Source organism: Xenopus tropicalis, chromosome 1, assembly GCF_000004195.4.
Source record: "Xenopus tropicalis strain Nigerian chromosome 1, UCB_Xtro_10.0, whole genome shotgun sequence".
Lineage (NCBI taxonomy): Eukaryota > Metazoa > Chordata > Amphibia > Anura > Pipidae > Xenopus > Xenopus tropicalis.
The window spans coordinates 122375933-122390000 of NC_030677.2; the positions used below are offsets into that span (position 1 = coordinate 122375933).

The 14068-nt window shown below is 40.5% G+C and overlaps 1 protein-coding gene across 2 annotated transcripts in view; it reads right to left on the minus strand.

Annotated features, from left to right (window-relative positions):
- Nucleotides 1-4967: 4967 nt before the first annotated feature.
- mob3b (MOB kinase activator 3B) overlaps nt 4968-14068 on the minus strand; it is a 59883-nt gene continuing 50782 nt past the window's right edge. The window contains exon 4 of one of the 2 annotated variants that reach the window (XM_012962535.3): nt 4968-6756. In XM_012962535.3, the coding sequence (XP_012817989.1) occupies nt 6727-6756 (30 nt within the window). In that variant the 3' untranslated portion in view covers nt 4968-6726. 2 annotated transcript variants of the gene reach the window in all.

Sequence of the window (14068 nt, forward strand, 5' to 3'; positions counted from 1 at the left end):
AAAGATTCTCAAGAATGAATTAGATGTGCACAGAATCCACTATTGTGCAAATCAGGCTGGTTTTAATGAGGAATGAAATGAATATGTACTTTTTGTCACTTTGTTCGCAGTATGTTGTTCCTTCAGGAAGTCTCACATTGTTGCCAATATGCCTTTCCTTCATCAACAATCCACTTTGGAAAAAAAAAAAAAAAAAAAACACAGTTCCAAATATGCTTTTCTTCCATGAGTGACGTACTAAAAGTCACATTTATGGACTTGCACTAAGCTCCGAAGCTGACTCTTTGTGTGCAACAATGATACAAACTTCATAGATACGGAAGAATGCAAAAGCTGAAGCCACCATGCATGCCCCACCAAGTACATACCACCAGTTGAACAGGCCGAATGATATCCCTTTGGTAATACTATACAGTCCGAAAGATACCAGAACTGTGAGAGAAATGATCTGCACGCAGACTGGCGGTCCTCTGCTTGTATTATGCATGGTAGGTTGTAGCGATCCCAATCTTGATTGAAGTTCCAAGTAATTTTAGCAGAAACCGTGCTTACAATAAAATGTGTTTGGGATTTCTAACAAATATTTACAGGGGGCAGCTATGAAAGGAAGAACCAGAAGAGTATGCAGCCTCCATCTATATATAGAAAGCTACAGCAGCTAGGGATTCTATCCCAAGGTAATGCTCGGCCCCTAACAACGTACTTAATCTTTATCAGTTTTGCTGAAAGACAAACACTGCCTCTTATAATATTACCTTCTAAAAACCTTTCACGCTAATTAGCTGGTGATAAGGCTATTTTTTTAATACCAAGTGGATCCAAAATACAAGACATTTACTTGATGAATTGTTAGTGAATGCTGGAGGGCACATTATACACAGAAATTTACCAACACAAATTCTTCAAGCTCTTGTAGAGATTAAAGCTGGCTATACATATTAAAGGGGGTTTCTCCTGTTAACTAAATTTTAATATATTACAGAATGGCCAGATCTAAGCAGATTTTCAATTGGTTCCAATATTTGTAATTCTTTGCCTTCTTTTTCTGACTCTCTACAACTTTCCAATGAGGGTCACTGACCACAGCAGCCAAAAAAACTTGCTCTGTGAGGATACAGTTTTTTGCTCTTGTTACTTTTGTATTACTTATTCTGCTATTTAGGCCCTATGTTCCTATTCCTGTCTCTTGTTCAACTCCTTGGATCTAAGTTAATTTAAACCCTAGCATTCATATAACCGTTGATATTCCAAAAGAGCTGCTGTTAAAAAAACATAATGAATAATAAAATATGAAAACCAATTTTAAATTGTCTTAGAATATTACTTTCTACACTAGTGGTCCCCAGCCTTTTTATCTGTGAGCTAAATTAAAAGGTCAGAAGAGTTAGGGAGCAACACAAATATAAAAAAAGGTCCTGGGGGTACCAAATAAGATCTATGATTGGCTATTTGGTAGACCCTATATTGATTGGCAGCCTACACAAGGTTCTCCTGAGCCACTGTTTGTGGTTTACTGATCTACGTTATTTTAAAGGTTAACTCAAAGGTGAACAACCCCTTTAAGATCAGCTTATTTGGTAAGGTTGCCAAATGATTGGATATTTGCCTGATTTGGCAACCTACATGCTTGGCCAAATTGGCTGATCTTGTTGTTTGACCAACAATGAGATCATGATAGGTGCCTATGCAAGTGCATTAGGATTACCAAATCTGCCTAAATAGATATCTGGCTTAGCATTATGTTACTACCACCATTGTACTTTCCAGCGGGCCAGCTTAATTAAGGCCTTTGCACAGGACCCCCCCCCCCCCCCTCACAGGAGAAAGGCAAAGAAAGCCAAATCAGGCAAAGATGTAATCATTTGAAAACCTTACCAAATGAGCTGATCTTAAAGGGGTTGTTCACCTTTGAGTTAACCTTTAATATGATGTAGATCAGTGATCCCCCCCAAAAAATATATGGATGGGCAATGCGTGAGTCATCAAGAATAGCTAAGGGTTTGTGATCAGAGGAAATCAAAAGATCTTTTTGCCAAACTTAAAACCAAATGCATTTGGAGCAATTTAACAAATGCATTTGGGCTGGTGCCCCTGCTCGGAGAGAACAGCACCAGCCCAGGGTAACTGCCAGCGCTTCCTCCTTCCTGGTTCGGGTGCGCGCGCATGCACAATAGAGTGAAAAAGACGAAATTAATAGAGAAGTCGGCGCATGCGCCTGTCGTTTAGTCCTTAGAAAACGAAGCCGGAAGCGATCGCTACAGGTACCCTGGGCTGGTGCTGTTTTCTCCTAACAGGGGCACCAGCCCGGGGTACAAGGTAAGCGATTAAACCTAACATTTTGGCACCCCCAATAGACTTTGCCTTTCCTTCTCCTTTAATACATTTATTAATGAGACTCGAATGTCCCTCTCGGGTGTATGTGTATTGTCACCCATAAAACAAGCTTTGATCAGTTTACTTGGATGTGAAGTATGGAGTGTTCTATTCAGCTATCTGCATAAATGTAAAGTTAACCTCAGTTATATTGGGATTATCAACTCACCAACACTGGATTTATATCCAGTGATGCTAGGCACTGGCCCGGGGTACAAGGTAAGCGATTAAAGTCACTTGGGGGTGCCTAACATTTTGGCACCCCCAAGTGATTTTGCCTTTCCTTGTCCTTTAATACATGGTGGTTTGTCCCAAGAGTTCCCCATATTTTACTTCTGTATACAGGGTCAGGCTGGGCCGCCAGGACACCGGGAAAAATCCCGGTGGGCCCCGGCGGCCCAGACCTGACACCTGCTGCACTCCCTCTGCCCAACCGCCGGGTGGGGGACCCTGCGGGGGGTTAGGGGGGCCCCTGCGAGGGGGTTTAGGGGACGCGGCCAGCAGGGGCACCTGCAGGGCCCCTGGGGCGGGAACCCCGGTGGGCCCTGCACCCCCCAGTCCGAAGAAAAAGAAAAGAAAAAAAGCACAAGAAAGGTAGAGTTCAACACAGTTTAGGTATACATTTCTTATAATCTGTTATGCATATGTAGATAGGTTGCCCATGGTTGCCATGCCATTATAAATAGTTGGCAAGAGAGGAAGTCATTTTCTCCATTAAAGAGGAACTCAACTGAAAAGTAAACATAATTTTCAGCAACTTTGTAATATACGTCAATTAAAAAATATACAGGATTTACATATTAAATGTAATAATATTGTTTGGAACAATTACCTAAGCCTGGTCCCGTTCTCCTGCTGATCTAGCTGACTTTGAGACATAAAAAAAAAGGAACAGTAGTTGACTATTAGCCTGCCTTCAACCTGCATACTCCATATCCCACAATTCCCTGAACTCATGATGTCACTAAGAAAAAGGAATGTTGCAGTACAATGCATTGTTGGTTTATGTAGTTCCTGCAAGCTGTCTGTAAGCTGTGGTGAAATTGTTACAATTTGTATCATTTGTGTTTAAGTCCCTCCTCCCCTGCCAGGATTTCAAATGATGCAGAAAGAGAAGAACTGTTTTACAGCTGAATTTCAGCATATACAAAGCAAGGTAGGAAATATCTGTCCTAAACATGTAATATGCCTGTCATTTAGCATTTTTCTGTGCCACTGACTAATACCTCCACTTTTTAAACGCATTGGGTATTATGCTAATAAATGTTTGATTTTGAATGTTTGAGTGTCCTGCATTTCCGAATTAATTCCCTGTCATTTAGGAGTGAAAATGCCACTGGATTAGGAGCCTGGTGCTGTAGTACTTACCAGAAAGTGGTTCAAGGTCACTCTAGCACTATTACAACTTGGAAGTGCAAAGGCATCTAAATACCCCTGGGGAGTTGGGCTTTTAGCTGAAACTTTAGTAAGGTAAACATACCTGCTTCACTGGGTGCCTGTAAGCTCAGGGATTTGTGGTGCACGTGTATATCCTCCTATAATGCACATGAGCAATGAATATTCAGTAAATTAGATTCTTATAAGTGCCCTTATAGTGATTAATCGGTGCATAGTGATGCCATTTCTATTACTTGATTCACTGAAACTTCTGTATTATAATAAATAAGGTACCCCCTGTTGTAATATATAAGGATATACAAAGTCACCTCATGACCTGTATAACCGCACTCGGCCCGCAGCCTCATGTCTTTATAAGCTCATGAAACTCCTTGGTGGCTTAAAAAGCACAGTTAAACCCACCACATATGTGTATTGCCATAAGTCAATTAAATTAGTTGCAATGATATTGACAGGAACATTTGAGGAGTTAACTATGTGCTCATTTTGCTGGATGATCATCTACACACAGATAATTTAATCTATGAAAGGCACTTTGATTAATGGATCTCTAGGATATACTAGCCCACTAGCTTATGTAAATAGTAATTGCTGGGTAGCCTTCTGTTAGAGATCATGCCTACAAAATATAAAGTAATTTGGTGACTATAACTCCCTCAGTCAGGGCTGTATTTAGGCCCAGTGCCACCAGAGCTAAATACTGCCCCCCAACCCCAAGCCTGAGACCTGCACATGATGTCTCTCCCCTAGCACCACATTACTTTGGGCCAGGTACCCCACTAACTGCGCGCCTCTGGATTTACCAGTCTCCATTTATGGCTGGGGAGATTTTTTTTTTCCTTATAAATGTTTAATTTATCCTATAGGCACTTAAGGGCCAACCCTCTAAAGCTGCTGCCCTAGGCACAGGACCTCAGGCACATACATAGAAATATGGCCCAACCCACAATACCAATCCATGTAAAGAAAGTTACATCTCCACCCAATCATGGCAGATCTCAGCTCGAATTTCATAGAAAGAAAGTTGAAAGAATTAGCATAGTTCATAATTGATAGCCTTTTCTAACTATCCCCTGTAAAAAAAACAAAAATCAGATGGACTTGGACATGACTGTTGCCATTAAAGTAAATGATATATCATTCCATTCATATCACAATGGTGATAGAAGTGATAAAAGCAATTTCACACAGGCACATGATGTTCTCAGTTGGATTTTATTGATATCACACTGCGCAGTAATACTTTTCATCAGCCTTTTATCCCCCTTGTGAGCAGTGTTAGTTTTTGCTAATAACACGGCATCTCCCTAAAGTTACATTCTATAGATTAAACACAATGTAGCCACTCGTTAGAGACATGGTGCTCTATAAAAATCACAAGCCCAAATTTGCTTGTCATTAAAATTGGTACCAAAATCAGAATTATTTACAATCTTGTTCAAGGTAAATAAATAAAAATAACTTTACTGCTTTGGGGATGAGAAGAACAAACAGACAGAAGGCGGTACTGAGCTCTCTATTTAGTTTCATGGAGTGGGGATCAACACTTGCTCTGCTGTTATGTTACTACATTGAAAGTCAAGTTTTAGTATAATTTAAAAACACCCCCTTTTCTTTTTTAAAGTAATTTTATTGAAGAATTAGTACATTGAAACCATTTACTTTATTCCAATGCCACAACACAAGAATGGCTGCACCAATCTTATCTTATATAGCCAACCCCAGGAGAGTGTGATAGTTCTTAATATTAGATCATCAATAGGATTAAATTGATTTTTACCAGTAGATTTAGCACGCTTACCAGGGTTAAATAATCTTACCAATCATTTCATACCTAAATTATTATATTGCTTTTTTTTATTAATGCTAATATATCATTCTTGTTTGTTTAAACAACAGAGACTAGAAATGCTACACATTAGAGGGCTCATTTACTTAACCCAGGGGCACAAGTTCTAGAGCTTTTGTACCCCTTAGTGCTCAGAGGAATCACTTGCACCCCCAGGTATGCTGCTCTCAGCCCCTAATCAAAAAGCATCCTGACATTCCCTAACTTGTGCATCCAAACAACTTGTAAGTTAGGGGGCGAGTGGGGGTACACCTACCTGCTAAGTAGGCCGTACAAGGCCTGGATTATTACTATTGTAGGGCTGTGGGACTTACAGACTGGGACAGAAAGTTCAGCATATAAAAACAGCATTTTAGCCATTTCCATTATTTTATTATCCTATAAAATTTGGTTTAGCCTGTTTCTGGATAAGTAATATTTGCAATATTTTAGTATAACTCTAATTGTAACAATTTCTATGTCATGTATGAAGAGGATAATACATGTACAGATACAGTATGTGTGGTAACATGAATCATTTTCAGTCTGAACCTGAACCTGCATACACGTACGGTTGCAGTACCCACAGGTATATACAGCAGCCCTATGACACATATACTTGACCATCTTTATATTTACATCCATCAGGCCGGCAGTTTTGTGTGCTGAATTTGTTATTAAGGAGGTGTAATCGTTACCGCTTTTATGCTGAAACCTAGAAACTGAAAAAATAAAATCCTGAAAAAAATTAGGATCTGTCTATATTACCAGGGTTAGCAAAAAATTGTAACAATCCTAAAAATTCATTAGAAAAATATTATTACAAGTGTTTCACCATTTCATGTGAAATCCAGTGATGCGTCAGGCATGTTATTTCCTCTGGTTAACATGGTTAATAAAATGTCCATGAACAGTCTATTAATTAGGCGGCTCTCAAGCAAACGTTCCACGGGAATGCGCCAGCAGCAGAAGGCAGAGCGTGTGCAGACTGCAGGGCCTCTGTGCAACAGCCTTTACTGAATCCTGATGCTCCTTTGGAATCCTGGGCACTTTCCCACTGACACGGTGGAACTAAGCACATAATGTTGGAATCTAGAGCTGCGTTCCATATTCCATGTGGTCCATCTTTACTGACACATATGTGCAGTCATCTCTTTCTGAAAAAGTCAAGGGCAAAATATTTTCATGTTAAATATTTCAATACAACCTATATCTAAAGAGCTTATCCACCAGTGCGCATACTCAAATCACTTGCAGCAGGGGGATATCTATGCTCTACACCTCAGAATGCAGTGAGGGCCCCTCTCCCACTGCGGCTCCTTAGGGCAAAGACCCAACTTAGTAACAGTTACTTGTCATGGGTAATTGTAATAAGCACAGGGCTTCCGGACTAAAGGTCCCCCATGCACGGGCCGATTGTAGCCCAGGGCCAAACGATCGAATTTATCCTACACGTTCCCCAATATCGGCCACCCATAAGTGGGGATATCGGGTGAAGATCCGCTCACTTGGCGATCTCGCTAAGCGAGCGAATCTTAACGTGTATGGGGACCTTTAGGCATAGGTAAATTCGCAGGACAAGATGCAGAGACCTGCCCCATTCAATAAAGGAGAAGGAAATGTAAAAACTAAGTAAGCTTTATCAGAAAGGTCTATGTAAATACAGCCATAAGCACTTACAGAACGCCGCGTATGCCATCCCACTGCTGATTTACATTCGCGCCGGTGGGATGGCATTTCGGGGAGATTAGTCACCCACGACAAGGGAGAATAGTCGCCCTGAAAGTGAAATCAGACCAAACAGAGGGAGATTCTATGGCTGTTTACTCAGGTATGGTAAAGCTTTCTGCAGAATAAATATAGCGTTGAAGCTTGCACTAATGTGGCTAATCTATTGGCAATAAAATGCCAAAATGCCTTTCCTTCTCCTTTAAAGGGCAGGGAGCAAGTGTAAAAAATCTGGCAGTTTACACTGGTGTTTTGCATTTTGCACCCATTCCTGCACTTGGTAAATGTGCCCAAATATTTGTCTACTCTTTAGTATTGCATTCTAACTTGTATCCACATGGTGGCAGCAAAAGCCTTTAAAATACAAATCATTGACTAGTAATGTAAACATATTTTTGTAACTGTATGATATACCTAGGGAAATGTAACACAAAAAAGGAAAAGATGCACAAATAAGAACAAAATTGTGCAATTTGTTATACAGTGTTTGGGAATTCTAATCATGCATCAATAGTGTATCTATATTCTAGTCTGAAATAATGACTTATATCCTACATAGGCTCAAACTATAATGTATACAAAAAAAGTATATGTATAATATATATATTTTTTTAACTGTGGCTAGGGCGGGCACTTTTGTCTCATTGAATGCAGGGCAGGGACATGCACCGGGCCAAAGGGGCACCGGGAAAAAATCCAGTAGGCCCCATCGACCCAGACCCAATCCTTGCCTGCCACTCCCCAAAGTATACGGTATGCACTACTGTGGTGGGGGGGAGGGGCTGGCATTGGGTGAGTGGTGGTTGGGGTCTCTGAGGGGGTGTGGGGGGCCCTGGGGTAGCAGCCCTAGTGGGCCTCACACACCTCTGTCTGACCCTGGGGACATGTTCTGTAAGAAGGCGAGTCAATGACTTTGGGGGTAGGGTCATGACATCAGCAGCACATCAAGTAAATATAGTGAGTAGCATGGGGTAGAGGGGTGAGCTGCGAGAGGGAACCATTGGCAGGCGGGGTGGATCGGAGGCGGATCAGAGGTGGGTCAGGGTCAGAGAACTAGTTATTACAAGTACATTGCTAGTAAATTTGAAATACAGGCACCAACCCAGGCTGGTATTTTACTGGCTAGGCCGGTAATACCAGCTGGGTGGCAACCCTACTTATAGCAGGGGGTACATATATATATATCTTAAAAATGAGTGGGTGCGCATGCAAAGTAACCCTCTACTGAAAGTCCTCTAGCAGCCTGTAAAATCATGTGTGCGCACGCGCGGGCGGAAGTGATGCGAAACACATGGGCACGTCCTATCAGGAGCTGTAATGGTTGCCACAAGCAAGTTTTACCTGCACCTTACTTTTTTCAAGGGACAGGTGGGAGGGGCCCAGTGACCCCTGTAAACACTACAGTTGCTTTTTACTTTTTATATGATGTCACACATAGTACTGGCTGTAAACTTAACTCTTATTGGCTGTGTCTCCTGCAAATCTAACGTAACAGTATGATTTGTTATATGCTGAGTCTGTTTGCCTATCCCATTGTAAGGAAGAAATTAAACCACAACTGTTTCAAGTTATACAACTCGAATGCACAAGCAACCAATGAACTGGTCCAATAGGAAAAAGGTAAGGGCAAAGCCTGGACATGATGATGTAAGCATATAGGAAGTTCTCAGTGCGTCAGGTTCAAAATAGGCCACTCCCATTCCTTCAGAAAACAGGCCAGGCAGACAGAAGAAGGACTGATTTAACACGTATAAAGTAGCTTTTACAGTGGCCCTTTTACTTTTTTATTTTTTTTTCTAACGCTGAGAGCATTGGCAGGTTATTTAAAGTTTGAACACATTTCTGGGGTCTTGTTTTATGTGTTATTACAATTTTGCTAATGCAGGTGAAATTGCCCTTTAAGCTGCAAGTCTCAGTTCCCCCAAGAGACCTGTTTAGCTTATTAGTTACAACTGTATCTAAGTGCAGGTGTGGCTTGTTAACTTTCTAGGCTCTCTGCCAAAAAACCACTTATTTAATTAAGTCTGAGAAACATTGTATATAAGTGGTATACAGGTATACAGTAACTTGTTAAGATTTCTGGGCTCTCTGCCAAAAGCTACTTTTTAATTGAGTTTGTATCTTTTTTAGCTTCAGTGTAGGAGATTAAAGAGCAATGAGGGACTTTTCAGTAAGAATCCGGGACTGCGGGCTGAGCTGTTAAAAGAAGGACTGTCCTGCGAAAATTGGGACAGTTGGGAGGCATGCTTTAACGCCCCATATATTTTGAGAATGGGTGAGTGCAGAGGGCCTCTATAAGTCTGAAATTTTGTTTTTAAAATTGGGCCCCTATCTACATATTGGCCACCGGTGATCAGTGGACTAATAGCCTGGGTCCCGTGAGAGGCACTGTCCTCCTCTAACTAGGCAGTATTACTAATGGTGGCCCTGAACACAAGACCCAGTAAGTTATACAGTGCATCACACAAGCAGCATTACTAAGAACCAATTATTCCTCCCATAATACACTAATACAGTACAAATTCCTGCACCAGATATATTAAATGCCAAAAAATTGCTTGTATTTGGCAGGAAAGAGAACAGCAACTGCTATACAAGTCAGGCAGATTTTCTCCACATGACTTGACTATGTCCCCCAATTCAGCACTTTTGGACATCTATCACATCATACTTCTCCAAACACCATACCCTCCCTCCCTTTGTCCCCACATTGCTGTCTACTTGGTGTTTTTTTATAAAGCCATTATGGACCAATTCCAGAGTCCACTTGCCAGATATTTATTTTATTATGCAAAAAGATGTATCATTGTGTGGTGGATGGGCTCTAAAATACCCACAAAGAGGATGTGGCTAAAAGAGTAATTAAAATCACTCACTTAAGGGATACCACAGCAAATTTGACAAAATATGGAAACCTTGGACTGATTATATCAGATGGATACAATCTGATGGCTACATAAAATGTGAAATATGTACAATGCAAAGTGATTTAATTGTGGTTTAACAAGCATTGACCCATATAGAGCTCCCAGGCAGGGAAACCCTCCCCCTCCTCCTTAGTACTTGAAAACCAATAAAAATAAACATAAAAAAGCAACCAATTATAACTGGTGACATAAGCAAGTACTTATAATATGGATATTGTTTCCAGGTTATTTGTGGCTTATGTATTAGCTGTGAATCATGTATTTTATATGCACAAATCTACAGTTTTAGTCTGATTAAAGGGAAATAACACCCAAACTTATAGCGAAGTACAAAATAATGTTGCCCTGCACTGGCAAACCTGGTGTGTTTGCTTTAAAAACACTACAATTGTTTATATAAATACCCTGCTGTGTAGCCATGGGGGAAAAGGCACAGGTTACTTAGTAGATTACAGATAAGCTCTGTGAAATACAATGGGTTTAGTTCTTAAACAAGAATATAAACTAGTGTCAATTGCCATTCATGGCTCAAGCAGGACATTTATTATAGATACAAACTTCAAATGTAAAAAATGTACTTTTTGATGATGGTCCTTTAAGCCGATACAAACAAAGTCAGGCATGGGGGGAGTTGTTATGGCAGGTGGTGCTATTGTTAAGCTGCACACTCCTCCTCTGCAGCCTAGTGAGATCTTTGTGGCACCCCATGGTTTAAAGCTGTTGTTCTGCAAATGTAAGCAAGCGAGGCCTCTATTTATTTTAATCACTGGCCTCATTTTTTTCAGTAACTTCTCTCATACAGTGCTGCCTGGGAAGCCATCTGGCATGGGGGTCTCTCTTCCCCTGAATTCAGATCATTTCTGATAATGTAGAAAAACATGCCAGGACTGGATGCTGGACTCTCACAGCGCTCCCCATTTAGCAGTTTTAGGGGTTTCTCCAACTATTGCAGGGGCAAATTTAGGATGTTAGAAAGGGGATGTAGTGTGTTCCAGTTCCAAGTTTAGGATATGTTTGATAAGAGATGTAGTGTGTTCCAGTTCCAAGTTTAGGATATGTTTGATAAGAGATGTAGTGTGTTCCAGTTCCGAGTTTAGGATATGTTTGATAAGAGATGTAGTGTGTTCCAGTTCCGAGTTTAGGATATGTTTGATTAGAGATGTAGTGTGTTCCAGTTCCAAGTTTAGGATATGTTTGATTAGAGATGTAGTGTGTTCCAGTTCCAAGTTTAGGATATGTTTGATAAGAGATGTAGTGTGTTCCAGTTCCGAGTTTAGGATATGTTTGATAAGAGATGCAGTGTGTTCCAGTTCCAAGTTTAGGATATGTTTGATAAGAGATGCAGTGTGTTCCAGTTCCGAGTTTAGGATATGTTTGATAAGAGATGCAGTGTGTTCCAGTTCCAAGTTTAGGATATGTTTGATAAGAGATGCAGTGTGTTCCAGTTCCGAGTTTAGGATATGTTTGATAAGAGATGTAGTGTGTTCTAGTCAGAGGAGCCAAGATTAAAAATCAGATTAAGGAGTGATTGTGAGCTGTATACAATGTGTCACAGGCATTGTCTAATGGCAGAATGCAAGGGTCAAACAACATTCAGAATAGAGACAGTTTTGTATTATCCTGGCATGTTACAAGCTAAAGTAATCATATATCTCACAGGAATGACACCTTTGCGAATTTAGAAAGAGCAACAACAGCCTTGAGCAAAACCGTGCCCATTGCTTTAATCCACACAGCAGTCCTAAAACATTAAACATTCCCTACCTCAAAGTGTCCCTCAATAACTCCATGCTCTGAAGTCAATTCCCTGTGTTGTGCAGATTGTAAGTGGTTACTTACAATTGTTATGCTCCCTGGACTGATAGGTACTAAGTGTGCTTATGCAAGGATCAAACGCCAGCATGCACTACGGCTGTTACCATATTTTAAGGGGGGATTAGTGATATTTAGTGGGGCTTGATCACAATATGGTGTCCATAAAATTGGTAAGACTCAATTTACTGCTTGCTATGTCTCTTCTGAAACACATCAGGTGATGTTAAACCTGACCTTTTTTTTCCCTTCTCTGCTGTTTTCATTTTTGGATGCGCAGCTTTCCTTCTACATTACCAAAAACCAAGATTGTATGTTTAAAGCAATATTGCTTATTGAACTTGCCCACCTCACCAGGTCCCGTGGCTTTATTAAAATACAGAAAAATCCTCCGTTTTTCATTCTTGCTACTGAACTGGACATCATAAAGACAGAATAACACAGTAATCTCCATATGTAAGATAACAGCAAGATGACTGACATAGAGCTGGTAAGCATTGTTTTATTTGGAGAATTATCTTGCACCTGTAATGAGCCGCTCAGCAGCATTCTCATTGGTAAACTTCCTTGCATCTGTAATCAAGTTTATGGTCATCTCCATCAGACAAGTAGGAGGTGCAGTGGGACAGTTTTATGGGTGATTTATAACCCATTTAAGCGGTATGTAGGCTCCTGACCTGATTGCTCTAATTCTTGTTCAAGGGCTTCTTTAACGAAAAGTTATGTTTATTGCTTGAAAACAAATTGCTGAGGACAAATCACAGGCAGATGTTTCATTCACAAATCAATTCCATCTTCATAAATGATGTGGCAGGGACTATCCTTTGATCTTAGAAATCCGAGGAATGAAGAACAGGCAAAACATTCTAAATCAGTGCTGACCATTTGCAGTCTTGAACAGAAGGAAGACAAAAAAATCTGCAGACCATCCCTTGAGAAAAGCTGGAAAGCAGTGAAGCTGAATGGGACGGGCCCCACACTGCCCAAATCTGCGCAGAACATAAAAGTAGGGAGGGAGAGAAAACAGGATCTGGAAAAGATATTTTCTCTGGCATAATGGTGTCAATAATTAGAAAGAATGTTCTTTTCCACCAGTCACTTCTTTACTAACATTAGCAGAGATGGCGCTATGTGTCATATCTACCATATGCAAACAAGCTGATCATTTGAGGAGAATAGGAAAACTTACAATCACTATAAAGAGGCAACGCTTGCACCAGCACACTCAATGCATATCATTAAAAGAAATCTGCAGCCTACAGTCTGATTTGTTACAGTAAAATGAATGGGTTGAGTGACACAATATGATTCCCAGGATGCACAAGCAAATATGTGCATTCAGCAATAAGGTACGCACCTCCCTTTTAGACATAAAATACATCTTTCCTCTCTATTTATTCCTATCCACCAATAACTCTGGAAACAGCATTTCGCACACCCATACTTCTCAGGAGCTAGAATTCCCACTTCCCATCTTAGTATTTATGTCGTTTTTCCGCAGAGATCCAGGAGTTTGAGTATGGAATAATGTCCACAACTGTGCCACCGCACAACCAACTTATGGCTGCAATTATGCTGAAATTGTGTTGAAAAGTGCTGCATTGTGGGTAGAAAAAATGGAGACTTGGTCCTTAAATTGCACTTTGGACACTTCACTTGAATGAGCCTTTATATATTGCAGTGAGTGAACTGTGTGCAACAGGGAAGTGGCATGTAGACTGGCAATCATTAGCCAGGGCATGGCCGGTTAACAACAGAAAAGTTTTGTTAAATGGAATTGCTACAATGTAATTATATGAAGCAAGGCAACTGTGGGCCTGAACAAGTCAAATTTATTAGCATGTATTTCATTTTTTATTCCCCAGATATCTATTGTTGTAAAGAATAAATGCAGCACAGTTACTGCAGTATAATGAGCTGGTGTTGGCACTTACTGTTTGGCACAGCCAGCGCTCTCATTTATGCAACTTGTCTCTGTATTAGAGTTTTTCTGAATACATGA